At 43.3% G+C, this 27,854-nt stretch overlaps 1 protein-coding gene across 3 annotated transcripts in view; it reads right to left on the reverse strand.

Moving 5' to 3' along the window:
- Positions 1-2,906: 2,906 nt before the first annotated feature.
- LOC310870217 (nuclear receptor coactivator 2-like) overlaps positions 2,907-27,854 on the reverse strand; it is a 55,896-nt gene continuing 30,948 nt past the window's right edge. The window contains exons 4-23 of one of the 3 annotated variants that reach the window (XM_083781309.1): positions 27,300-27,403; positions 23,786-23,966; positions 22,394-22,585; positions 21,154-21,261; positions 20,606-20,746; positions 19,649-19,796; positions 18,094-18,973; positions 15,197-15,523; positions 13,404-13,653; positions 11,564-11,773; positions 11,069-11,233; positions 10,803-10,911; positions 9,741-9,909; positions 9,231-9,500; positions 8,032-8,103; positions 7,250-7,469; positions 6,504-6,693; positions 5,072-5,354; positions 4,880-4,954; positions 2,907-3,205 (exon numbers count right to left, since the gene is read on the reverse strand). In XM_083781309.1, coding sequence (XP_083637435.1) covers positions 3,194-3,205; positions 4,880-4,954; positions 5,072-5,354; positions 6,504-6,693; positions 7,250-7,469; positions 8,032-8,103; positions 9,231-9,500; positions 9,741-9,909; positions 10,803-10,911; positions 11,069-11,233; positions 11,564-11,773; positions 13,404-13,653; positions 15,197-15,523; positions 18,094-18,973; positions 19,649-19,796; positions 20,606-20,746; positions 21,154-21,261; positions 22,394-22,585; positions 23,786-23,966; positions 27,300-27,403 — 4,106 coding nt within the window. In that variant the 3' untranslated portion in view covers positions 2,907-3,193. Of the gene's footprint in view, positions 3,206-4,879; positions 4,955-5,071; positions 5,355-6,503; positions 6,694-7,249; positions 7,470-8,031; positions 8,104-9,230; positions 9,501-9,740; positions 9,910-10,802; positions 10,912-11,068; positions 11,234-11,563; positions 11,777-13,403; positions 13,654-15,196; positions 15,524-18,093; positions 18,974-19,648; positions 19,797-20,605; positions 20,747-21,153; positions 21,262-22,393; positions 22,586-23,785; positions 23,967-27,299; positions 27,404-27,854 lie in introns of all 3 variants that reach the window. The other 2 variants (XM_083781310.1, XM_083781308.1) reach the window with 2 other exon arrangements.

A 27,854-nucleotide genomic window follows, 5' to 3' on the forward strand; every position in this document is an offset into this window, starting at 1 on the left:
CGTTCACAGTATTTAGATTGTGGTAAATCAGAGTACGTCTTCCACCACCGATAAAATAAAATAAAACACAGGACAACTACAGTCAATAAAAATAATTTATTTACAATGGCATGAGTCATAAATTAGTAATAAGCGTTGGCAAGGAAAAGCGACATTTTGCATAAGTTGTGAATGTTTTGAACGTTTTTGCATAATACAATGCCCACGTACACACCCTGGACGCACTGGTTATCACCCGTGGTGAAACCTGTCAAATACATTGTTGCTGTCGGGTAGAAACCATCTCCACAGTTTCACTTTTGTTTTTCGCGAATTAATGCCCTACTTTGCCGTACAACAGTGCCGCACAAAAGTAGCAAGAAAAGCCAATCTACAAGTCTGTATCTGTGGATTTCTTTTAAATTTATACTATTTATAATTATATAAAGTATTAACAGGAGCTTGACAAGTACTAACTACATTGAACAAAGGTGTTTTCTTTCTTCTATTTTCATGAAAATTAACGGTTGTGGACATTCCGTACAAGGTTTCCACCCGACAGTGACAATATGAACAAATACAAATAAATACATCTGGAACCGACACTTTGCTTCTGAATTAAACATATTGCTGTGGTTAACCATTGTACTGATTTACAAACACCTGCTTTTGAGGAAAATATCAAACAGTATATTGTACAAATTATAATACAACCCACTGGCCTAAAACAAAGTGATGGGTGACAGTCACTCACCATGGCCTGCTGTAGTTCCAGTTTGTCACACTGCATTAGTAATCTGGAAAACTACTTTTCGCACAGTTAAAAGCTCATGTACAACAGTACAGCACCAACTATACTGTACACATACATGTATAACTATTTGCACTTACATTGTATTGTCGTAACATTGTATAGTACTGTTAAGTACATTTATTAACAAAGTCTCCATTAAGTAGGCCTACTGAAACTGTATCTCTGTGTACATTCTCGTATATGGTACCACAATGGAATAAAGCCATCATAAAATTAACTGCCATCAAATAATGAATGGACTCTTAAGGTGTGTACTAAAAGCCTAATAGGACCAATATATTTCATACTAATGTATACAATATACAACTGTAAACCTCACAGTAATAAACCACTCACACACAAACATGTCTAAGGCATTATGCTAGGTCTTCAGCATCTTAAGGTAGCTGTGTACACAATCTATAAGTTAAGAAATAAAATCAATATGTGTATATATATGAATTTAAATATCAGCTAGTGATGAAATTATTCACTTTTCTAAAGAAATGTTAAAATAGTTTTGAATGACTTTACAGTACATAAAAGGCTTTGATTGCCCTGATCCTTGCTGAAAGGCTGTTTAAACATTCTGAAGCAGTTCCATGGCTTACGTTTTGTTATAGTAAAGGTTTTCTCATGACATCTTTGGATTTTAAGTCATTCACATCCAGTGGGAGAAAGCTATAACTGCCTTCAAAAGTATCTCAAAAGGCGACCTGAGATATCGTTAAGAGAAAGTTAAAGAAAGTCTGGCGTCATGAAAATAAAACATCATTTAAAATTCTCTGGGAAATGATCGTCATAAAACTGGCAAAATTGAGCTACTTTTTTGTTAACTCCATATCAATTGTATTTCTTTGTAGTCAAAGTTTAACATTTTCACATTATTCTTCAAATAGCCTATATGACATAAATCGTATTAATATTTCTGTGCCTCCAGACCAGCAGAGGGAGCCATGAAACGTAGACATTTCAGCAGGCGCTGTAAGCAGCACCGCGTTATCAATAAACACAACATAACATCTCATCACAAACTCTGACATTCACTCTGTACTGTACTGTGTTTTCCCATCAGTCCAGAGGAAAACTTCACCCAAAAAGTCCTTCTATCAATTACGGTACTCGCCCCATGAAGCCTTGAACTCATGGACATTTTCTTTTTGCTTTTGTCGCATTACTGAGCCAATAATCCATGACTAATCGAAGTTAATAGGAGATCAATCTCAACAAGAGCAAAATTGTACTTTTTTTAACCTGAATCATCAGTAGGCTCATCAGTGATTACACTGTCAGACTTTGTTTTAGAGTTTATATTACTCTTTTATATAGTTTTGCATTAGTGTCCTTCCTCAGCAGTGTCAGCAAATATTGAATAATTGGCTAAGGAATGCGGCAGAAACAAAAAACTATTTGTGTGAAGCATACCTTCAAGCCCCATTTACATATGCTCGTACATCAGTGTTGAGCGTTGAAAATCACAGATACACAACGCAGCGCAGAAGTACAGCTTGTATAATTATGTGTGACAGGGACTTGGGAAAAATTGGGAATTGTCATAACGACTGTATTGGGAGAAAAACGGGAGGGGAAACAGATCTACGAGCGCTTTGTTAGTATGCTCTTTTTGGCAAGCGACACCATCGTACAATGAATTATAAATTCGGCTTTAGTGAGCTGCTCCAAAGCGATAATGTGAAAGGGTCTGCAACACCAGACGTGAGAAAGGACAAACATTTATATTATAAATCTATCTATGTACAATCTATAAACATTCACCTCCATGATTTGACACCACCTAAAGCACACTGGAAATACAGACCTCCTTCTGTGGGTTGTACAAAGAGTGTTTCATTATTATGTAGTTATTTTAATTCCAAAATTATAAATACTTTCGTACAGGACCAGCCAGGCTTTGAAATAGATATAAAACTAAAGTTGAGAAATTTGTATTTTGCTCTCAACCGCTTGCATGGGTGACATTGTTTGTTTGTTGCTTGCACACACGCACACATGTTGAGATAAAGTGTAGTCTATGTGTGAATTCAATCACACAAAGTGATTGTGTGTGTGTGTGTGTGTGTGTGTGTGTGTGTGTGCATGCTGCTGTGCATGCGTCAATGGGAACGGATGATGGTATTGGCTGTTCTCAGTTTCTGTCAATATATATATATATCTCTCTCGCACACACACACACACACACACACACACACACACACACACACACACACACACACACACACACACACACACACACACACACACACACACACACACACACACACAGTCTTCTCCTGATCGGCTGGTGGGTTTGATACCAGTGTATTGTCGTTGGCTGCCTCATGCCTTTTGATTGGTCAGCTGTGTGGGAGACAGTGTTTTCATTGGCTGCTTGTCCTCCGTTGTCCCACCCAAAGACCAGGGTCAGCAGAAATTCTACAAAGGATTGAAACAATCAGTTTGATCGTCCAGTGTGTGAGTTGGAGACACACGTTATAATGACACTGCACAGGTCATCGCCGTGCTGGCTTGTGGTGTTTTTTGCCACAGACTTACAGTAACTCTGAGATATAGGCGCCGGAGGGGAGAGGGGGGGGGGGGGGGGGGGGGTCAGAAGGGTATATACAGTATGTCCCGGCACTATTGGGAGATGACTGATCTATTTCCCCGACCCGGCGCTGCTCCCATTTTGTTGCACCCTCGTCAGGGCTGCATGCTTGCCTCTCGCTGCAACGGCCATTCTGCACTTGCTCGCTAATTAACACAACAATCATGGTTCTTTGAATATATAAGTGTGAAAACAGCAGGGGCTCGGAATGATCAAGTGCTGCTGCATGTGACTGGCTGACCAGGGAATAGATCAGAATACTGCAGCAAAATATATGGGGGAACAAAGTTAGGCTATTTCCCCGTCAGTTAAAGTGAAAGCCGATAGTATGCACGGGTCGCACGCACAAGACGCATCAAACCTCCATGGACTCAATGGTGTGAGTGATATGGATTACTTTATTCATCAAGGTGAAAACATGCGATTTAATTGCTTCCTATATGATGAATTCCTGTTCTGTTCTTTAACTACATAGAAGTGTCTATTTGTATGTCTCTAAATGTTTTGATGAATTGAACAACGTGGACCCTGTTGTAAACAAGTGTAATGCTTAATTGGGTCGTCCACTCACAGTTAACAGTCTTTGTATTGAGTTTGTGCTTAAAATGTACTGTCAATTCTACAAACTGTTAATAAATATTTCAATCAATCAATCAATCAATCAATGTAATTTAATGTCATAATGACATTCAGAGGTCCATTAGGGTTTGGGTCCATCATACATATCATATCACATTTATTATCTATAATATGTTCAATAATTATTCTGACTTCCTTATTAGAAAGTGATGTTTTGCAATCCAATGTTTCATGCAGGATATAAAGTTCTTAACTTTCCCGAGTAGGCCTATGAGTTTGAATGTCCCTTATTACATAGAAATTCAGGAAATGACTTTAACATTTACAATCTAGTCTTTAACCAGCTAGTGCTTATAGTTAGTTAGAGGACTCATCCATTGGTGGTTACACTTCGGAGCTACACGAAAACAAACAGCGAACGCTGCAAAAAATATGAATAATAAATTGTCCCCGCACTTCTGAGCGCCTGACGGCGCCACTGCTCTGAGAATGTTCAAATGGAACCAAATGGACCCGTAGAGTCCATTTGGTTCCATTTGTACACTGTCAGAGTTAAAGGGTTCCTTGCAAATAAAACATTTGAGTGTGCCATAGTACAAAAGTGTCATACATATTCTGAAGAAAACCTGCTGACTTGACATACAGTAATTGGGTCTTATGATCAAAATAAGAACACTATAATGGCGTGTGAAAAATAAAATCAAACATTTGCCACGGACAAGACCAAGTCTCTGCCACGGACAAGACCAAGTCTTTGCCACGGACAAGACCAAGTCTCTGCCACGGACAAGACCAAGTCTTTGCCACGGACAAGACCAAGTCTCTGCCACGGACAAGACCAAGTCTCTGCCACGGACAAGACCAAGTCACGGACAGATAGGGACATAATTATAGATGACCCCTGGATGGGACCAAACACTCACTGATGTGGCTTCATTCTCCTGAGTCAATGTGGCAATCCCTGCCAACTGCTCCAGCATCAGGCCGCTGTCGCCCCCCTGTGGACAACACAGCACAATGAATGAATGAACGAATGAATGTTAATATAAACAGTACTAGTTCTAGTTTAAATAATAATAATAATAATAGGTTTGAGAACCACTGAGCTCTCTCACCGGGTCAGAGGTCATGGAACCCATGGGGTTGATGTGAGCGGACATTTGGTTGATGATGTTGCCGTTGGTTGTCATGGTGACCCCTGCATTGACGCTGTTGGCTCCAGTGTACATGACTGCGTTGGACTGGGAGCTGTATGCAGGCTGTTGATGCATGGCTGCGTTGGACTGGGAGCTGTATGCAGGCTGTTGATGCATGGCTGCGTTGGACTGGGAGCTGTATGCAGGCTGCTGGGACTGCTGATGCTGGGAGTACTGGGACTGCTGATGGGAGTACACACTGCTGGACACAAATGCATGCATGCAGGCAGACAGACAGACAGACAGACAGAGACAGACAGACAGACAGACAGACAGACAGACAGACAGACAGACAGACAGACAGACAGACAGACAGACAGACAGACAGACATCATGTATCATTTGTATCAGTGAAGTCAACCTTTTGTTTCATTTCAAGAGCCATTTGAACCCAAATATAGTGATTTGTCCTTTTAACAAAAGACCTTTTGTTTTAATCGCTTACCCTACCTTTAACCACATGGACTATAGCCTCCCAATTCTGGAGGGAAAATTCAGAGAAAATAGCAGATCTATAAGCTCGGTTTTGAGTTTGTCGGACGGCTATTTTCACTATTTATGGAATTAAATTCATAACATATTTATATATTAAGTCTGTGTGCGGGGAGATCACCAAATGTCTCTTTTGAATCTCAAGTTTTGGGAAGCCCTGGTGTACAACTGCAACTCAACATTCTTTGTAAGTATAAAATATGGCATCTGAAGACAATATTATAATATCACAATATTACAATATCCAAAATCCAAGACAATAGTGTCATATCAGGTTATTGATAATGTGGATATTAGAAAATGTTCCCCGATTCGTCTGACTACAATTATGCCCTAGTATGAGCAAATAGGGGAAGGGGATCAACATCACGGGATTCCCGCAAAAACTCGGATGTGTGTCACAAAGAATATGATTATTGGCACATTTGGCAGAATTGCCAAATATTTTGAATATTTGGCACTACAATACTGTTGTCAAATGTTGCTCTATGACACAAAAAAAAATAAAAAAATAAAAAGAGAAATGTGTATGTTCCCTAATGGAATTAAAATGGTAAGCTTTGTTTTCACTCCATGAAGGAATGGCGGATTCGGCCACGTCCCTATATATCTGTATGTGTGTCTCAAAGAATAGAGGATTATTAGTCTAGGAAAGATAAGGAAGTCCTTGTTTTTATGTATGTACTGTTGTATTATAATGTATTTTAAACGTATTATCTGTTTACTGTGAGAGGACTTCAATGGAAATAAGACTAAGGACTATCTAGAATTATCTTCAAACTGCTGTAACCATGTGGTTTTATTGCTTTTCAAATAAATCAAATATGTTGCTGCAGCCCTACAGTGAGGTCACACCAACCTGTTCCCACTCTGACTCCATCCATTGAGGTCCGCTCCAGGCTGGTACGCAGGTCCTCCTTGCCCCCCCGCACCCTGAGGCATCATGGGACCTTGTCCCTGGTCCACCCTGGGGGAGAGCATCTGGTTGGTACTACCCCCCCCACCGGGAAACCCTGAGCCTGGGTTCACCTGCTGCTGTTGGTTCATCCCTGATGGGGGGAGAGAGAGAGAGAGAGACAAAGAGTGCTCACCTTATGAGGTGACCATCTTTTCGGTGGTCAGCTATATATAGGCCTTTAAGGCCTATTTATAAGTCTGCAGTTATGTACTGTATATACTATAGCCTACTTAACAGTTGATATCATGAACAAGAGATGATGACACCCACTGACTAGCCTCGGCCCCAGCCTTACTCATCTGCCTGGTCACAACCTAAGGAAGAGAGTGCATAGCTGAAAGTGTCGGGCCGGAACATCCGTCAGATGTACAGAATTTCACCCGGATATGATATTTTTCGACCAATCACAACACTTGTTTAATTCACAGAGAATGTAAACAGATTTGTAAAGCGCCAACATAATTTCCTCCGGTATCTCCGCCAAAATCCTGCTACTTCCGCCAAATACCAGCACTTAATGCACTCTACAGCGTAGGTCTTGACACTGACTCATATCGCTATGTTTTTCTTTAACCACTTGAACCCTAGCGTCTCTATATTGTTGCCAAACGTTCTACAAGCTCTGTGGCGCATGGTGGTGAAAGTACCGTAGCTGTTGGGTCCTGGGTAGGGGAACTGTTGTGGGTTGGCCTGTGGGATGCGGGGCCCGCCGCCGGCGGCCATGTTGTTGTGCGCGGCTGTGGCGGCACGCATCATCATGGCTCTCTGCTGGTGCACGTGATGCTGCTGCTGCTGCTGGCGCTGCCTCAGGTGATTGGTCAGATATTCCCTCTGATGCTGAGCCACCATCTGGGCGTTGAGGGCTCCCTGCACCACACCATTTACAATGTAGGCCTTTAGCACAGTGGTTCCCAAACCTTTTCATGTCAAGGACCCCCAAATTGACACTCATTAGCCTGCAGACCCCCATTTGAAAAGATATGCCAAGGACCCGCATAAGAGAAGACCTTTACGGCTCTAGCAGTGATTTTCAGCCATTTTCAATTTAAGGCCCCCCCCACCCGGTTTGAAGTGAATTAGGCTACGGACCCCCATTTAATGGCATTTCTATCTCTGGGACCCCGATTTATATTGTAAAATCACTGTTAATTTAACTCAAAGAAAGTGTACAAAATGGAACCAAACGGACCAGTTGCGGTTCATTTGGTTCCATTTGTACACTCTCAGAGTTACAGACCCATAAGGGTCTATTTGGTTCTTAATTATCATTTAGCTGGGGACCCCCTGGAACTCCCTCAAGGACCCCCGGGGGTCCCTGGACCCCACTTTGGGAACCACTGCTTTTGCAGACGCTCTTTATCCAGAGACACCCACAATAAGCAAGGTAAACAAGACAGACAGACAGACAGACAGACAGACAGACACTGACCTGGTTAGGTACATTAGACCTGAGAGGTAGATTCATGTTGGAGACTCCACCCATCACCATTGGCTGACGGTTCTGGCAGAGGAACAGTCAATGAAACATTAGACATACTGTAATTTCAAACCAAGAATAACACATGCATTTCCATGCTAACTTGTTTTTTAATTGTCTTAATCAATCAATAATCAATGTTTGTACTATTATGCATTAAAAAAAAAAAACAGCATAATTATATAAGCCTTCATCTGGTGTTGTTCCGCTATTCTCCACTAGGTGGCAACAGAGACTATAGAGAGAACATCCAATCAATTAAGTCTTAAACCCTAATACTTAATTGACCGGGGTCCCCCAAGGGTATGTACTTGGTCCACACTCTTTTGTAAACTTACAAAAGAGAGATTTATTATAAAATAATAACAATATATATATAATTCTTGAAATTCCCCTTTACATTACGATATTATAATTAGGGATGCCATGTTGAAAGTGGTTAAAAATTGAGGGAACATAGGTTGCATAATTGCTGACTTTGTTGACTAAACTGCCCTACAGAGCCAAAGTGCAGTAACTACGCGAAAAAAAGTCTGACATTGAATTTAAAAGTCTTTCAACTGGTCAGTCAAATGAGATATAGACAAATAAGTGATACACAAACCCAAATAATGGCTGATATTATCGGCCTGACCAATATATGGGTGTAGCTCTACTAAACACTGTTTCATGTCATTATACCAGCTGGGACCGCAGTGTGTTTATTATTTATAATCATATCATTATACCAGCTGGGACCGCAGTGTGTTTATCATTTATAATCATATCATTATACCAGCTGGGCCTGCAGTGTGTTTATCATTTATAATCATATCATTATACCAGCTGGGCCTGCAGTGTGTTTATTATTTATTATCATGTCATTATACCAGCTGGGCCTGCAGTGTGTTTATTATTTATTATCATGTCATTATACCAGCTGGGCCTGCAGTGTGTTTATTATTTATTATCATGTCATTATACCAGCTGGGCCTGCAGTGTGTTTATCATTTATAATCATATCATTATACCAGCTGGGCCTGCAGTGTGTTTATCATTTATTATCATATCATTATACCAGCTGGGCCTGCAGTGTGTTTATTATTTATTATCATGTCATTATACCAGCTGGGCCTGCAGTGTGTTTATCATTTATTATCATGTCATTATACCAGCTGGGACGTCTGCAGTCTGTGCTGCAACTGCAGTCGCAGGTTGTTGGGTTGAGACGGAACCCCGGAGGCGTGGCCTGTCGGTCTAAGCCCCGCCCTGACTCCTCCTCCTCCGGGCATCCTCAGCATGGCGGTGGGGTAGGGGCCCGCTTGGGGGTTGTGGCTGTGGAGGTGTGGGTGGTGATAGCTGGGGTCTGGGGGGTAGTGCTGGCTGTACATGGGGGGCTTGAGCGGGCCCCCAGAGAACTGATCCTGGTTCGACGCTGGGACCTGGACGAGCATACACACACACACGCACACTCTTTAATTAACCAGCAAAGCCCTATTTTATAGTTCGTATAAGGGTGTCGAGCGGCTAAAATAGCAGATCTACTAGCTTATAATGCCTATAATGACTTGCCCAATCCGATCGCACGGTAAGTTCGGGCCACACCCGGGGCCTGACCGTCAAACTAACCGCTGGTGTTTTGGTTCGTGAATGCGTGTGTGCATGTGTGTGTTCTCTCCTACCTGTCCAGCCAGTGTAGGTATTCCTAACATCTTGTCGATCTCCTCCAGGCCCTCAAAGTCTTTGAGCACAGAGAACAGCTGGTTCATCAGGGTCCCTTCATCTGGAGGCCCTTCTGAGGGCCCCGAGCCACAGCACACCCCCTCCTCCTGGGGAACGCCATACGGAGGCCTGGTGCACACGCACGCACACGCACAAATTACTTAACGCCTACTTACTTTTCACCACTGCACATCGTCAACAAAAGTGTGCTTATCTTACATAAATGTTCATGCTCTTTACACTAATAGTGTGGTACCTGTTATTGAATAAATGTTAAATCTTTACATTATAGTGTGGTACCTGTTATTGAATAAATGTTAGATCTTTAAACTAATAGTGTGGTATCTGTTATTGAATAAATGTTAAATCTTTACATTATAGTGTGGTACCTGTTATTGAATAAATGTTAGATCTTTACACTAATAGTGTGGTACCTGTTATTGAATAAATGTTAGATCTTTACACTAATAGTGTGGTACCTGTTATTGAATAAATGTTAAATCTTTACATTATAGTGTGGTACCTGTTATTGAATAAATGTTAGATCTTTAAACTAATAGTGTGGTATCTGTTATTGAATAAATGTTAAATCTTTACATTATAGTGTGGTACCTGTTATTGAATAAATGTTAGATCTTTACACTAATAGTGTGGTACCTGTTATTGAATAAATGTTAGATCTTTACACTAATAGTGTGGTACCTGTTATTGAATAAATGTTAGATCTTTACACTAATAGTGTGGTACCTGTTATTGAATAAATGTTAGATCTTTACACTAATAGTGTGGTACCTGTTATTGAATAAATGTTAGATCTTTACACTAATAGTGTGGTACCTGTTATTGAATAAATGTTAGATCTTTACACTAATAGTGTGGTACCTGTTATTGAATAAATGTTAGATCTTTACACTAATAGTGTGGTACCTGTTATTGAATAAATGTTAGATCTTTACACTAATAGTGTGGTACCTGTTATTGAATAAATGTTAGATCTTTACACTAATAGTGTGGTGCTGTACCTGTTTTGGTTTCCATAGTGATCTACGGCCATCATGCGGTCCGGCCATGGGGCCGTCTGATTGGGCGGAGGTTGCTGCTGGGGGTAGGCAGGGTTTCCCATCTCCATCTCTGATTGGGCAGTGGAAGGAATTTCAAGGAAAGAGGGTAACCGTAATGAGTCTACCGGTATATTATGTTCTAAGAGAAGTCTGTCTGTCTGTCTGTCCGTCCGTCTGTCTGTCCGTCCGTCCGTCCCTCCGCCAGCACCAGTAAGTCAGTAACTCACCAGTAGCCATCATGTTCATGTTGACCATGGCTCTGGCTCCTCTCAGAGGGTTGGACCCTTGCATCCTGCCTGCTCCCTGGAGAGCCTGGCCCATCAGGGACCCCTGAGGCCCCCAGCCCTGCTGCTGCTGCATGGGTAGCCGCACCGGGCCCCCACTGAGCAAGCCTGGAGATGAGGAGAGATGGGGGATCGCTTTTATGTACAGTAGTATAGTTTAGGTGTGCAACAGCTAATCTAACTATAATGGATTTAGTCTATTACAATACGTGTATAAGGCATTATAACACTCATTATGAATGTGTATAATTCTTATAACAAGGTTTTTGAAGTACAGTATATACAGTAAGTGCTGGTCATAATGCATTATACATTCAGCGGAACAGGACATTGTCTGTCCATCCGTAATTAATCACAGCTAAACTGTGACTAACTGTGATTTAAGCTGATTGTTGATGTAACCTAACTTTAATATTATATTATCTTCATAAAACACACCTCCATTGGCCATGCCTCTGTGGTTTCCCATGGTGCCTTGCTGCTGCAGTATGGGGTAGGGGGTGTGGTTCCTGGGTGGAGCAGGGAAGGCTCTGGGGGTGTTGGGGTTAGGGTGGGGGTCAGGGTGGGGGTCAGGGTGCTGGGGAGCCACACTGACTGGGAGCCCTGCTCCTCCCCGTCCAGCCAGGAGCATTCTGGAGCCATTACAATCTGCTGGGAAGACAGGCTTTTCTGTTTAAATCACATTATAAGGTGCAGGGTTTATATAACTAGATGCTTTTCATGTTATAAGAACAGTATATATATATTATCACGTTTTCATAAGACAACAAAAAAAAGCATCCTGACATGTCAGGAATATAGGCTACTTCCGTACATAATGAAAAGAAAACTCAGACAAACAAAGTGAAAAAGGCATGGGGTGCACAAACTGCACACGCAGATCAGACACACAAACGATCCGACATGCGGAAATCACCCGCCACTCCCGAACATGCGTTGCTCCGTGCTTGCGGTAAGGGTTAGGTTAGGGTTTGAGGTAGGTTGTCAGTCTAATGACAGTTGGACCAATAGTATGCCGGAACTAAAGCCTGTACCCAAAAACACAATATACTGTACAACAACAAAACAACTCCACCCTTCGCTCACTTCATTAACCTTTATATTATTTTCCCATATCTGATCTAATGAATGTGTCAGCTTTCCCCTATTTCAATCAACACAGTCAACACCTTGACAATGCGTGAACTTGTATTGCTATTTTTATTATTATATGGAAAAATCTTGGAAGACTTTTCTTTTCTTTTTTTTACCTATAATGAAATAACATTAGGAACAAAGCGTTATTTTCCTGCATACCAATCTGGGCCGGCTCCTGACATGCTCTCGTGAGATCGCCCAAATTATCCAAATCTTCTTCTGTGTATTCTGTCTCAAAAAGATAGGCAACAACAATCCCCTGATCATAGTCTGTCGAATCATAGTCTGCTTCGTTCTCAGACATTGTGACTGTTATTGTCCTTAGGTATGCAATGACAAGCATCCTCGAGTTCAACATTAAACTGTCCCAGTCTACTTCCTGAATTTGTATAGGAATGCAATAACACATTGTAAAATATTAACATAATTAAATAACTAATCGAAAAATGAAGGTCGATGCATTCGACACTGGGGTGTTTGATTAAATGGATATCAAATATCTAAATATTGAACATACGGTAATCTATTTTTTTGGGGGAGCACAGGAACACACACAGTAGTTATAATTAGGACAGCAACAGTTAATTAAACTAATGTATTTAATTGATTTTAAAAATAAATAAATACAGAAAATAGTCGATCTCACAACATGTCACAATACAACACATTGTTAGTTTGTAGAGCTGAGTTAGTTTGCATTGATTTGGTGATATCAAAATTGGCCAAAAAACACAATTCTAGATTATTAGATTAATCAAAAAAGTAATGTATATAATAACTGTTAAGAAGAGAATAAAAAAGAGAATTCAAAATGTACTTAAAGTATCGAAAGTAGAAAGTAGTCCTATTTAGTCTTCTGAAAAACCTTAGTCAACTTAGTCTTTAGTTAACGCTAAAACCGTCTTGACCCTTTGTTGTGGTTTGGGCCATTGAATTCCATGCGTTGAATCACTAGGGTCAACGTGGGTCAACGTGCAACAAGACATATCACATCGTGGTTAGGGCTTTAGCCAACAAAAATAGCACTGCTTAAGTACAGTACAGTACAGTAGTTGTAAATGTACTTTGTTAGTTTCCACCAGTGCCAATAACATGACTGTAGGTGAAAAGAGGTGAAGTGCTCCTTTAGAGGAGGACTTACGTGCGGGCGGGCCCTTGGCGGTGGGGTAGGCTCTGTGCTGGGGGGCGTGGCCGGCGGGCGGGCTCCCGCTGCCGTTGGCGCTGTCAGTCATGTGCAGGAAGTCCGCCACGGCGACACTGTGCTTGTTGTCGGCGCCGGCTGCCGGGGGAGGGGCGAGCGAGGAAGAGGAGGATGCGACTCCTCCTCGAGACTGACCTGAGAACAGCTGTCTCTGCTGTAGGTCTGCCAGGAAGTCCTCTAATTCACTGGTCTGGGATCAGTTATACACAGAGAGAGATGGAGAGAGGGAGAGAGAGAGAGAGAGAGAGAGAGAGAGACGGAGAGAGAGAGGTTACTTTTTCATTATTTTACAAAGAATTTAGTAAAAAATAGCACAATGCAACATGTCGTGAGCTTGTAGATCTGCTATTTTTCTATTGTATTAAAAAAAATCAATAAAAAAGGTTATTTTATCAGAATTAATATTTAAAAGAATCATGTAATATTATTCTTTGATTATTTGATTACGTCCCAAACACTTTCAACTAGTTTGATTAATAATGTAATTGATAACAACATTGTCTCCAGATGGGAGGGGCATCCAACAGAGCTCTCTGGTTGGCCGGCTGATGAGTAGAGGAGGTGCTAAAAATAGCAGGCTGACGCTAATGAGGTCATGTGATGTAAGACACACACTGCAGCTCTGCATGCTGGTCACATGACATGTGCACACACACACACACACACACACACACACACACACACACACACACATACACACACACACACACACACACACACACACACACACGTGCCAATGTAGTGGCAGGGTGACCTGCTGTTGGCAAGCTACTGTAATTTTAGTCTCTCTCTTTCCTCCTCCTTTTACAAATGTTCTCTCCTCCCCTGGCATCGCTCGCACACACACACACACACACACACACACACACACACACACACACACACACACACACACACACACACACACACACAGTGTGTGTAGTACAGTGTAGTACAGTGAGAGGTTGTTGTAGAAATGCTTTGTGTCACAGTGGGCAGGCCGAAAATATAGGTGCGGGGCGATCAAGCACGCGCTGCATAGCCGGGTCAAATCCCCCCAAAACCACAGAAAAGACCGAAAACTATGCTATCATCATACCAGTTCATAGACTATCCATCTATCCTCTCCTTCTTTGACCAAGTAGACCAGTAGTTGGGTGGGCAGGACTCATGTTTGGGTGGACTCTAACATCTTGTCTATACTGCATACAGCAGACAGGTCTAATCTCTCCAGTGTCTATACTGCATACAGCAGACAGGTCTAATCTCTCCAGTGTCTAATACCACATACAGCAGACAGGTCTAATCTCTCCAGTGTCTAATACCACATACAGCAGACAGGTCTAAACTCTCCAGTGTCTATACTGCATACAGCAGACAGGTCTAATCTCTCCAGTGTCTAATACCACATACAGCAGACAGGTCTAATCTCTCCAGTGTCTATACTGCATACAGCAGACAGGTCTAATCTCTCCAGTGTCTATACTGCATACAGCAGACAGGTCTAATCTCTCCAGTGTCTAATACCACATACAGCAGACAGGTCTAATCTCTCCAGTGTCTAATACCACATACAGCAGACAGGTCTAATCTCTCCAGTGTCTAATACCACATACAGCAGACAGGTCTAATCTCTCCAGTGTCTAATACCACATACAGCAGACAGGTCTAATCTCTCCAGTGACTATACAGCAGACAGGTCTAATCTCTCCAGTGACTATACCGCTATATACTACTAATATGTCATCCCTCACCTGGTTGGACACGTTGAATCCTGGATCGTCTGTGTTCTCCGTCTTCACGGTGGCCATTTTCAAAGCGGCCTCCATTTTGAGGCCTTTCTCCTCGGCCCCGTTGTCGTCCTTGTCCAGGAGGTAGCGCAGCAGCGCGTTGTCCTTCTTCTTGGGGCTCCCGGGGGCCTCCTGCCTGGGGGTGGACTCGCCAGCGGCGGCCATGTTGTTGTTGTCTCCTGGCGCGTCGGGACCGCCGGGGTCCTTTCCCGTTGCCTCCGCCGTCAGCTTGGCGAGCTCCACCGGCGAGCTGCTGTTCTGAAGCAGCCGGTGCAGAATCTTGTGCTTCTCCTTTAAAGAGGGAATTATAAATAGCCCTGAAACTATTAATCAAATTAACCAATTATTAAAAAGTAATGTGATGTCAACTGTGCAGTTTGATCCAATGCATGGATGCAACTTTTCTGAACATTCTGAAGTAATTATACCATGCCTGGGTGACTGCAGACGGCAGACTGCTGGGCGAGCGCTGGCGCTTTGGCATGGGGGGGTCAGATCAACATATGGAATGAATTCTGTACAGGCCATATATGGAGCCTGTCTTGATTGTACAGGGTTTGATGAAGTCAGATCAACATATGGAATGAATTCTGTACTGGCCATATATGGTAGCCTGGTTAATAAACCAGACCGAATCAGCCATTGGCAAAAATAAATTGCCTGCCGGCGGATTACGGTCTGGAGAAGCTCAATTGTACGCCCATGTCCTACACCAGAGAAATGGGGCGGCCAATCGGGACACGGTATGCAATATGGGCGGGCTTTGGTACAGTGACTTTCAATGCTTGAGACCTTTGACTGACAGTAGCTCTGACCAATTGCGTCAAAGAGAAAATGTTTCAACCCGCCCCCCCTGGAAATGAAATCCAAGCTGAGCCTCCCCAGACTAATATCCCGCGGTCCGTGCGATATTAGTCTGGTTTATTAACCAGGCTACATATATGGAGCCTGTCTTGATTGTACAGGGTTTGATGAGGTCAGATCAACATATGGAATGAATTCTGTACTGGCCATATATGGAGCCTGTCTTGATTGTACAGGGTTTGATGAGGTCAGATCAACATATGGAATGTCAGAACAGGAAGGATGGTTGGGGAGGGATCAACATATGGAATGTCAGAACAGGTCAGCTCCATATATGGAGATCTAAGGATTTGAGGTCAGATGTAGAGTTGCTGGCCAGCTCCATATATGCAGATCTAGGTGATGGTTCAGTCTTCGCCATATGGTTATCCAGGGTTAGATGAGGGTCAGTGTTGTGATCTTCATATATGGAGAGGGCCATATATGATGGCCTTGTCGAGGCACCATACATGATGTCATGTAATGTCACGAGGCGTGACCATAATGAAGATGTGATGTCACGAGGCATGACCATGGAGGCAATGGTGACGGACGGCCCGGACGGACGGGAGGGAGATGCAGGTTTTCATGAACTGATATTGAACCTTGAACGGGTCTTCAAGGTTTTTAAAGGTGTAGGGAAACGGAAATGGTGGACATTTTATTTTGAAGTTTTGCCTGAAACGTTGGCTCTGAAGTTTCTGAACCAATCAGAGCGTCGCACCCCTCCAGGCTATGGGGTCTCAAAGTCTGTGACTTCCTGCACGTGGATTTTCGTTTGTAAACCAAAGTGAAAGGGAGACATGGGGAAAAGCCTCTAACCTGTATACAACCTATATACATATTTTAGCGTGATGATTAAGTTTAAAACAAGTAATACACTGTCTTGAATTGGATTCAAACGGAGTAGTTCTTTAATCAAAACCAGCTGTGGAGGAGGAATCAGGAATTAAACTGGTGAGCTTAATTTTTATTGGCTTTTATCGATGTGTATCTCTACACGTCATCACGCAGCATGTTTTAGTTTTCAGGAAGTAATTACAAAAATATATTTATGGACTTTTGATATAAAAACACACAGAAATGAGAATTTGCCAATTTTTTTGGCATCCATTGTTAGGTATGCCCATATGATGACCACGGATATGGTCTAAAAGTTTGAAAAACATATTTTTCATTTCACTACGCCTTTAAGGCCATGGAGAGAGAAAAGAAGCATTGTATACAATTGTGTTGCAGATTCAACTATTTCATAGATGGCTTCATAGACTTGTTTGTCAATGTTTTAGTTTTTTTGTTTACAATTAGTAAACAATTAGTAATTCTATTAGTATTGTATTTTCATACATTTATTTTATCCACTTAGATCGTCAACAATTAGGCCACTATGCTTGGCCTGCTCTTTTTTCCCTCCACACCACTCCTTTGGCCCCAAAATAGACGATCTACAACTTCTCCCCAGAATAGGGACGCCCTAGCATTAAGTGGTTAATGTAAATAAATAAATAATAATAATAGATTTGGTGAATCTGAGGACTCCCTATACACTGACACGAAACAAGACAGGAACGCCCAAAAACGTCACAGCCGGTTTTTTAACAAGACAGGAACGCCCAAAAACATCACATCCGGTGTTTTACCCCGGGCAGAATTTTCTATGGCTGCCAATGCAACTTTTTCCAATCCTTAATCACATACGGCAAACACCTATGCCGATAATATCTAACTTGCGGAGGTAACGTGCCTTGTCCGCGGGCAACAGATCTTTCAACGTATGGCATTGCAAATACGTTAGATAATCGCTACTCTGCGCAATATTGTTTTGAAAATGCCGCAAATTGCATTGCAGTGAACGAGAGCAAATCACAAATCACAAATCTTACCCCGGGGGGTGGGCGGAGCCGCGGAGTCGCAGCTGACGCCCCTCCCTCCGCTCTGATGACGCGTTGTTATGTCAATGTATGGGTCCCCCTGGTGAGGACTCATGGTACTCTGCTGTCCCTTATCTGTTGCTTTACCTTTAACGAGCTGGAATGGTTAGGCCCCGCCCCAACTCCACCCATGTGATGGTCCTTGCAGTCGGGGTCTTCGTCGGTGGCGTGTGGCGAGCAGGGTTGTCCGTGTTCGGGGGGCTTGGTGGTGAGGAGCTGGAGGAGCTTGGTGTGACCTTTGGTGCTGAGGAGGCGGGCCTGAGCGTCCGCGAGGTCACCTAACGGACCGCCAGCTCCCAGGCCTTCGGGGAGGCGGTCTTTCGACTCCCCCGCGTCCTCGTCGCCGTGTGGCACCGAGTCGTCCTGTCCGCTCAAACCTCCGAGGACGTCGTCATCGTTCTTAGCTAGCTGGCTAGCACTGCTGTTGTTTTTGTTGGTGTTGTTGTTGTTGCTGCTTGACGACATGGGGCTCCGGAGGCCTAACGGCAGCTTCCCGTCAGCTGACTCTGCACCCTGTCCCTCCACAAGGCCCTGGGAGACCCTGTGTGCACCCTGTCCCTCCACAAGGCCCTGGGAGACCCTGTGTGCACCCTGTCCCTCCACAAGGCCCTGGGAGACCCTGTGTGCCTGGCTGAGGTCCTTCAGTGCATTGAGGGAACTGTTGTTTAAAACGTTCCCTGGTGCTGTGCTGCTGCTGCTCACCGGAGAGTGGCGCCCCCCTGTGGAGAAGGGATTATGGGCGGGGCTCTGGCGGTGATGAGGGGACAGCACAGGGCCGCTATATGGTGAGGGGCTTCCGGGCTCCATCGACCTGTTGGCGTTGCTGGTGACCGTTCCGTCGGGGGATGGGGAGCCCGGAGCACTGGTGGGCAGATCCACGGAGGAGACACCGCTGGTGCTTATTGGCCTGCCTGTCGCCTGGCAACCGCCAGGGGCGTCGGCATTGAGACCGCAGACATTCTGTTCCCTGTGGAAAGAAGACATCGTTAGAAAGAGAACACATCTAATGTTTGTTGGGTCGATGCTGGACAAAAGTCTCTTCACCCATTTTCAACCTTATCTTATATAACTGGTCCTCACTAATGTTCATTATGAGATGGCACTGTTTCTGTGTACTGGCTCTCTGCATATCTCTCTGGGCACTGTTTCTGTGTACTGGCTCTCTGCATATCTCTCTGGGCACTGTTTCTGTGTACTGGCTCTCTGCATATCTCTCTGGGCACTGTTTTTGTGTACTGGCTCTCTGCATATCTCTCTGGGCATTGTTGTACGACTTAGTATAAAATATGACTTGGAGAGGACACTGGAGCAGCACGGTCGTTCTGTACAGTATACTTACAGTAGCACCTAATAAAAGGCTCTAAATGTCCCCTCCTCCTTCCATAAAACACAGCATGTTGGTGTACTCAGCTTCATACAACAGACACAAACTGGCGTGTTCAACCATGAGGCTACGTTTTCAATGCAAACACACACACACACACACACACACACACACACACACACACACACACACACACACGGTCATTGTCTTGTAAACGGCTGTCAGACTCAGAGGACATGAGACTAGATGCTGACTTGGTGTAGATGTGTGTTAAATGAGTGTTAAATGTCAGACAGACAGACAGACAGACAGACAGACCTGTGCAGGATGTGTATGGACATGTAGAGCTGAGGTTGGTTGTTGTTTTGGGAGCGCAGCAGCTTGCTCTTGGTGTGAGCCGAGACCATGGTGCCGTCGGACAGAGAGAAGCGGTACAGCGGACTGAGAGCATGGCCCTGTGTGAGGACTGAAGGCACACACACACACACACACACACACACACACACACGAACACACGCACACGCACACGCACACGCACACGCACACGCACACGCACACGCACACGCACACACACACACACACACACACACACACACACACACACACACACACACACACACACACACAGCTGTAACACTGCTGTAGCCCTGTATGGGTGCAAGTTCAGTGTGGTTGACTACACTATAGTGTTTGCACCAAGTTTGAATTGATTTGATCTTGTTAAAAGAAATACGAGCAAAAACACTTGTTTCCAATGTGGTCCTGCAACACACAATAATAATAAATAGTCCAATAAAATCACAGAGCACCAATAAACTACGTAGCACCAATAAATGCCTTCGGCAGTGCTCTCAGTTGTGATTGGATTTCACTCCCTCCCAAAGTAGTGAGGGACCAATCAGGGCCCAGTACGCAAATATGGGGCGGGTTTATCGCCAGAGGCATTTTCTTTAAATGCAGGTTCCAGACTAATGTCTGGCAGTGATATTAGTCTGGCCATGCCAGGCTTACGACACACTAAAAAACACCTAAAACTCCTAAGAAATACCAAATCATAGAAACACAAATTTAAAGTGCTTCTAGTACCACTATACTGCACCTGTAGTATAGCTTATTCCATAACAGTATTTTCACACTAGGACAGTTTAGATCGAGACTGCATTTTGTTTTCCACAGATTCAGAGAAACGGTGTACTGTGTGCGTGCGTGTGTGCGTGTGCATGTGCATGCGCAAGCGCGCGCGTGTGTCTGTGTGTGTGTGTGCGTGTGTCTCACCATCTTGCAGGTGTTTCTTGGCATAGGAAGCGTCTCCATCGTTGTTCAGGTGGAACCTCTGGATGCAGCGTCTCACCAGGTCCTCCCATCCTGGACGCATGGACGCCCGCAGCACGCTGGTGTCCAGAGACGTTCTCGTACCTGGAGGACGGACGGACGGACGGACACACGCACACACACACGCACACGTTATCCACCCTTTCTTTCCTCAGCCCATAGATGATGAAGGAATGGTTTACAATTCGTCGCTGTTGGGTGGAAACCGTTACTTTTAAGGAAATGTAAAATACTTTATTCTTCTCATAAACAAGAGGTTCGGGTGGAATTGAATTGGCTTTGTGAGGCATTGTGAGCTTGAAGATCTGCCATGTTCACTACTTTGTGAGGCATTGTGAGCTTGAAGATCTGCTATGTAGTATGTTCACTACTTTTGGGCAACAAAGGCATTTCGAAATACAAAACGAATGGACTCAAACGCAAACACGCACACACGCACAAGCACGCACGCACACACATGCACACACAAGCACATGCACACGCACACGTACCCTGGAGGTCTTGGCGCGTGGTGAAGCTCTCGTAGGCGTGCTGCAGCGCCCCCTGTCTTTCAGTGGCAGGAACTCTCCGTGCAACGCAGATCAAACAGGACTGCAGCTCTGCAATCAAACAAACGTCAGTATTCCAAATGAAGCCTCATGTACAGTATTGCTCTTTTACAGTGTGAAGGGTCCCCCATAACTTCTTTTAGGACTGCAGTTCATCGTTATTTCCCCCCTGTTGGCTGCAGCAGGATTACCACGGCAATGATTACTATGAGGATTTGACCAGACTTTATACTTGATTTTATGCACTTTATGCTTTCAGTCGCAACTTTTGCCCCACCAAACGGTGGGTCAAAAGTGAAAGAAGAAGACTCCACTATTGTCGTGAGAGCGCCAAAACTCTGAAGCAATGGCCGCTGAAAGAGTGCTAAAATGGTGAAACGTGTCTGTGAGTGTGAAGCGACAATTGTCCCTGCTTTCAACCAATGCATCTACCAGAGCCTATACACCCATCTAACAAACCCTAGTCTGGGTTGGCGCAAGCTTGGTAGAATGCAGTGCAACATCTCTCAGTGGGTCTGTAGGGCATGTAGTACTACCCACCTGCCAGCAGCCAGACTCTACCAGAACCGTCCTACAGCCTCCTATACAACACTGTCTATATTCCGTCAGGGGACACATTAAAGCAAACTAAAATTAAACCAGGTGCGACTTCAGTACTTAGTTCCACAGAGACAGCGTGTGTGTGTGTGTGTGTGTGTGTGTGTGTGTGTGTGTGTGTGTGTGTGTGTGTGCATGCGTGCGTGCGTGCGAGAGAGAGAGACAGACAGACTAATTAATCCCTCTCTGTGGATGTAAAAAGAAGACAAAAAAATAGAGGAGAAATAGAAGAGAAGCACGTGGAGTCGTGGACGAAAGGAGGGCAGGACAGAGAGAGAGAGAGAGAGATGGGGGGGAGAAAGAGAGGGGGAGAGAGAGAGGGGGGAGAGAGATAGAGGGGGAGGTAGAGAGAGAGGGGGAGAGAGAGGGGGGGTAGAGGACAGAGAGGGGGAGAGGGGAGAGAGAGGAGAAAAATTTGAAGATGACAGGAGTGGAGGATGGAGGGAGGCTCTTTTTGTTTACAACAACTAATCTAGCAGGCTGGACATTTTCACAATATTTATCTGTGGCAACGAGTCAAACTATATTGAATGCCACACACACACACACACACACACACACACACACACACGTGTGTGTCACGTACCTTCCCCATCCTCTCTGATGGACCTGGGTTCAGACACAGCGAAACACTGCATGGTCTCATAGGTGTGCTGGAGCGGCCCCTGCTGGTCAGAGGGCAGCGGTGCGCCGCCACCATCCGCCTGGGGGTTCACCAGCATGCGACACGTGAAAGTGTGGCTCTTCCTATTGGCTGCATCGTTGCTACGGCGATTCACTGCACACAGAGGAGAGCAAGAGAGAGAGATCATTAGACCAGTGGTTCTCAAACCACTTCATGTCAAATTAATCTGTATTTGGTCGCAGAAAATATATTTTCGTGAACAGAAATGACGAACAGATGACAGTTTCGGTTCTCTGCTTTCGGGAGGTGTAGTTCCAGACTAAATAGCATTCTGAGAGTGTGGAATAGTTGTCAGTGTATGAGAGACTGTTATATTAACTTTTTTAGCTATGGGGACCCTCTGGAACCCCACTTTGACAACCTCTACATTAGACAAATTAGGCCGTTTGCATTATTTGCGACAACGTTTACCTAATTACCTTAGACTTGGAGGCACAAAGCTCAAGACACAACACATTGTGAGCTTGTATATCGTCTATTTCGCTATAACGACATTGTTGTGCGACAAAGTATGAATCAGGCGACAGTATTCAGACATCATAAACCACTTAAATCTCTGTAGTCTTAGAGACCTGGACTTGAGTTAAATTGTACTTGGACCACATGTCTGTACCAAAGCTCTTGGACACAAATATCCGATCAACAAGTCGAATTGCAACATATTGTGAGCTTGTAAATCAGCTAATTTGGGCAGATTGTTCCCGCCAGAATATGGACGCTGGGATTTAAGTGGTTAAGCAGTATAAATACTACATCAGAACGCCAATGGAAACAATAATAAAAAAATAACTTCTGGTTCGTACAACCGGTAACGTTCTGAGACCAACAATCAGAAGTTCTGAATGATGCAAATTTATAGTTATAGCAGTAGTTTGGACATCGGAAGGGGCATGTATTGGGCTTAAATTGTGTTCGGTTCGGCCGGCTAAAGAAGACTACAATAATGACGTCATTCAGAGGTTTGATCAGGGATCAGAACTGATGTAAGGAAAAGGTAGGAAACAAAAAACAAAGGGATCCATGAAAACGTGTCCGCGACCCACAAATGGGTGGGTCGGGACCCACTGTTTGGGAAACAGTGACCTAGAATGTTGCATTGCGATATATGTGGGCTCGAGCGAGTGTGTTTCCTGGGCAGCACATTGTTGGTGAAGTGGGCGTGGTCTGTGTCAGTGTGTGTGGTTGTAGTCAGGAAGCAGTGGGCGTGGTCTGTGTCAGTGTGTGTGGTTGGAGTCAGGAAGCAGTGGGCGTGGTCTGTGTCAGTGTGTGTGGTTGGAGTCAGGAAGCGCTCACCGTGGTTCCTGCTGGGCAGCAGGATCTTGATGAAGTGCTCGTGGTCTCCGACGTGCAGCACGTCGTACACGCTGCTCTCCATCAGCGCCTCCTGCTGGTAGCGCAGGTAGCGCCACACGTTCTCCGACACGAACACCATGTTGCCCTCCGCGTTCACCACGAAGAAGAAGCCGTCCAGCGCCTGGCGGACGGCATGGGAGGAAAACACTGTGGATGCTTTCTTTCTTTCTTTCTTTCTTTGACGGACGAGATGAGAGGAAAACGCTGCAGAAGGTTTCTCTGTCTCTCTCTCTCTCTCTCCTGATACTGATCAAATAGCTAATACTAATACACACTAATACATTCGTCAACACCACCAAAAACCCAAGACCAGAGCTGAGTTCTAGAGACTGAGGGCTGGATTTTGAAGGTCCGTTTTACAATGGGGTAATACATAAATTGCCCTCGCTCTGCGCACAATCGTATTATGAAAGGCATATCGGCCCGTGTTGAACGCACACACATATGGCATACGGCGTTCCTGAATATTTTAGCATTGTGGGAGTGTCCATATGTTAATTATTTTCGCTTTGCGCAATTTGCTATTAAGCCCCTTGACCTAAAAACACTCAGCGCATAACGATTAGACGTGGTTCTGACCACCTGATAAATGCAAAAAGCACTGTTTGATTTTACACTTGAGCGGCTCTGGGAGTCTGCTGGAGTGTTGCCATGTCTATTTATTATAAGCGGCTTCTTTTTCTGTAAAGTTGCTTGTACATATTGGTAGTTACTAGTTGTGGTTGCTTTTCTTGTTTCTAAAGTGGTTATGTGGGCTTTTCTCCTAATGTTGTTTAAACCAGTGATCCTCACACAGCACATTCCCATGTCAAGGATCCCCAGATGAATGCATTTGCCCAACTAAGGCTAATCCAAAAATGTAATTACATTTTTCCAAGATTACTTTTGAAAATAGCAGATCTACCAGCTCACAATGCATCACATTCATTCATTAAAACTATGAACTCTGACAGCAGGGGGATATATAATGATCATTATAACAACGTCCAAGAACATATTTAAAAAGAAGGAAGAACTTTATATTTGTGGACAATCAAAATATGTTTTTTTATTTTAATGTGGTGTCATTAAAATTAATCTGGATATGGCAGACTCACTATCTAGAAAATAAAAACATGGCACTTCATTTAAAATAGGTTACAGACCCCTGTTATATGCGCTTATTTTGGGATTATTTTTATAGACCTATTTACTTGTTTCTATGGGACATGGCAACAGCTCTTTTGTTGCGTCTTTTTTTTGTAAAATGATGAGATTAGAAACGGCCATAATTCTTTCATTTCTCAACCTCAACAAAATAAATAAAAACATCTCCATAATCCTTGGGAAGTTTGCTTTCATACACTGTATCACACCCGATTCAAGTCTTCTTCAATAAAATGCTACGAGCGAAGACCATATACCATCACGGGCCACAGCATTACGCACCACGCATTCAACTCATTACTCATTTCAAATATAATATAATTATATTTTTAATTAAAATATAATTTTACTGGTGTTTTTCAATAGAAACAAATTATTTTGAGGCATAAAGGTGACAGCATGCAGTGCGATAGGAATAATTAACCCAAATGTGAAAAGAATAGTACGGACATGTTGATTGGGTACGTCTCAAACACTCCTTAAACACTCCCATGACTAATTCAAGGCCGTTTTGCGCAATCCACGGGGTGTCGAAAGCGCTTCTTAACATGCCCAAAATTGCTATATGACATACCACATGCCCCCAGCTCATAAAACTGTAATATGATATGTAATATTATTGGAACTGGTTAACCGTTTCAGTTCGTACGACGTGTGAGACCGTCATAAGGATCCCGAAATATTAGTGCCTACGACGTCTGTGGACGTCCTAGCGACGTCCTAGCGACGTCCTAGCGACGCGGGGCGAGATAAGAATATTCAGAATTTTTCCTTCTTTTTTTTTAGCATTTCGCTTTTCGCTTTCCGTATGCTAACGCTCAGTGCGAATATTAGCTTGTCATTGACTCCCATGTTAGCGCGGCGGAAAGAATGACTCGTATCTCCTAATCCAAGGCGCTCTCCGTGGTGATGAATGGATCGATATGCTGACGCTTCATTTCTGCTCCTCATCCGTCTCTCCCGCAAAATATGAACGCTTTTTGGAGCATAAAAAATATATTAAGATGATCGGGGATGTGAGGTCACTTAGTAAAGTCAACTTTTTTAGGAAAGTGTTTCCGGTTCATGGATTTCAAAGTAAAAGCGATCAGACAACTCTGGCACCCCGGAGCTTCTATTTTGATGCACTTCCGGCACTAAATGTGTTGTAGCCCTGACTGTCCTGTGAAGTCAAACTACATTTCACTGTTTGTTTTAGTCAGTTTACTAGTGTTGACGGAAATGAAATGATCCACTTCAACACAACTACGTTGAGTTAGTTTCTGTTTGCAACCTTGAACCTTAAAACCCATTTTGGGCGGGAACCCCTTTTGGTGTTTTAAACATTATGTTATAATTTAGCTATTGAAAAATAGCAGATCTACAAGCTCACTGAGTGGCGCGCTACGAGCTTGTAGGTCTGCTATTTTTTTAATCGTGAAAATATTAATTTCAGAAAACAGGTGGATTTAGAAGAATCTTTTTAAATTTTGAGGTCAGGCCTAAATGGGTTAAATATTGAACCGTGGGAACAATCGGCAGGTGTGTTCCTTCCCAAATGATAGATAAATGTGAAATATTTCAGAAACACGACTCTTTACACATTTCAAACTTAAATCTTCTGTGAAAAAGGGCTTTCAGCTGCAATCCACATAAATAGCTCTACAGTATTTTGTGATAGTACTCATTGCTATAGGGCAGTGGTTCCAAAACATTTTAGCTCAAGACCCAAAAAATTAATTTGATGTTTGCCCGGGATCCAATTAACTAGTGAGATATAGATATTTTCACAACTTTTTAATCATTTGTTTTCTAATTTATGGAATTTCTTAGAATTTTATTTGATTTCTCCATGAAATTACTGCAAAAAAAAAGAAAAATTCAAAACAAAATAAATAAAGGGAGCCATGAAAATGTGTCCAGGACCCACACATGGGTCACCCAGTGTTTTGGAAACGGTTATTTTTTTACCAACTCATATGCACTGGTTCCCAAACTTTTCTTGTCTACAAGCGCACAAGGTGTCAATTCACGCCGTGTAATTTTCACTACTTCTAAATTATATATTTTTTTATTCATGGAATTTATTAGATTTCTTTATCTGTTTTAAATTAATACAATTCGTATTTTTTTTTAATGTAGGCTATTTGAAACACAAATTATTTTGAATGTTTTTTAAATGTAGGAAAAGAAAATCGATTTTTACTCGAGTCGTGACCATAAAAATTGGTCCGTGACCCACAAATGAGTCCCGGCCCACTGTTTGCGAATCAGTGATGTGCAGGATAAACCAGTGGAAGTGGAACCGTGCTTGTAGTACAGGCTATACCTCCAACATCATGGGACCCAGGGAGTCTTTATCGATGACACTCTGTCCCGTGGACGAGACATCTGCCTTCTGCACGTCCTCAGTGCTGGACGCTGGGCTCTTCTCTGAGGAGACACAACAGCAGGGAGACGTGATGTTAGAAGCTTCTTCTAGACTATATCACTGAATAAAGCTGCAAAAGACTTACTACATTACATTTCTAAAAATGTCTTCTAAATCCTGACAGTTTTCTGAAAAAGCTGTTTCTATGTCAGTCGTTCAAAAATAGCATACCTACAAGCTCATAGTACGCCACTCGGTGGCGCACTATGAGCTTGTAGATCTGCTATTTTTTCAAAAGCTAAAGCATAACGTAATGCTAACACCAAAAGGGGTTCCCACTGCCAAAATGGGTTAATGTGACTTCAGGTTTCCATTCGTTTACAATTCCAGTGTAAATTATGTTTTTGTTTAAATTAGAAGTAAATGTTTTAACCCGTTTTAACCCATCTCTGTCTTTTTAGATGTTAACGTTGACCATTCAAAAATAGCAGATCTACAAGCGCACAGTGTGTC

This window comes from Protomyctophum parallelum (genome assembly GCF_964188405.1).
Source record: "Protomyctophum parallelum genome assembly, chromosome: 14".
In the NCBI taxonomy this organism is placed as follows: Eukaryota; Metazoa; Chordata; class Actinopteri; order Myctophiformes; family Myctophidae; genus Protomyctophum; species Protomyctophum parallelum.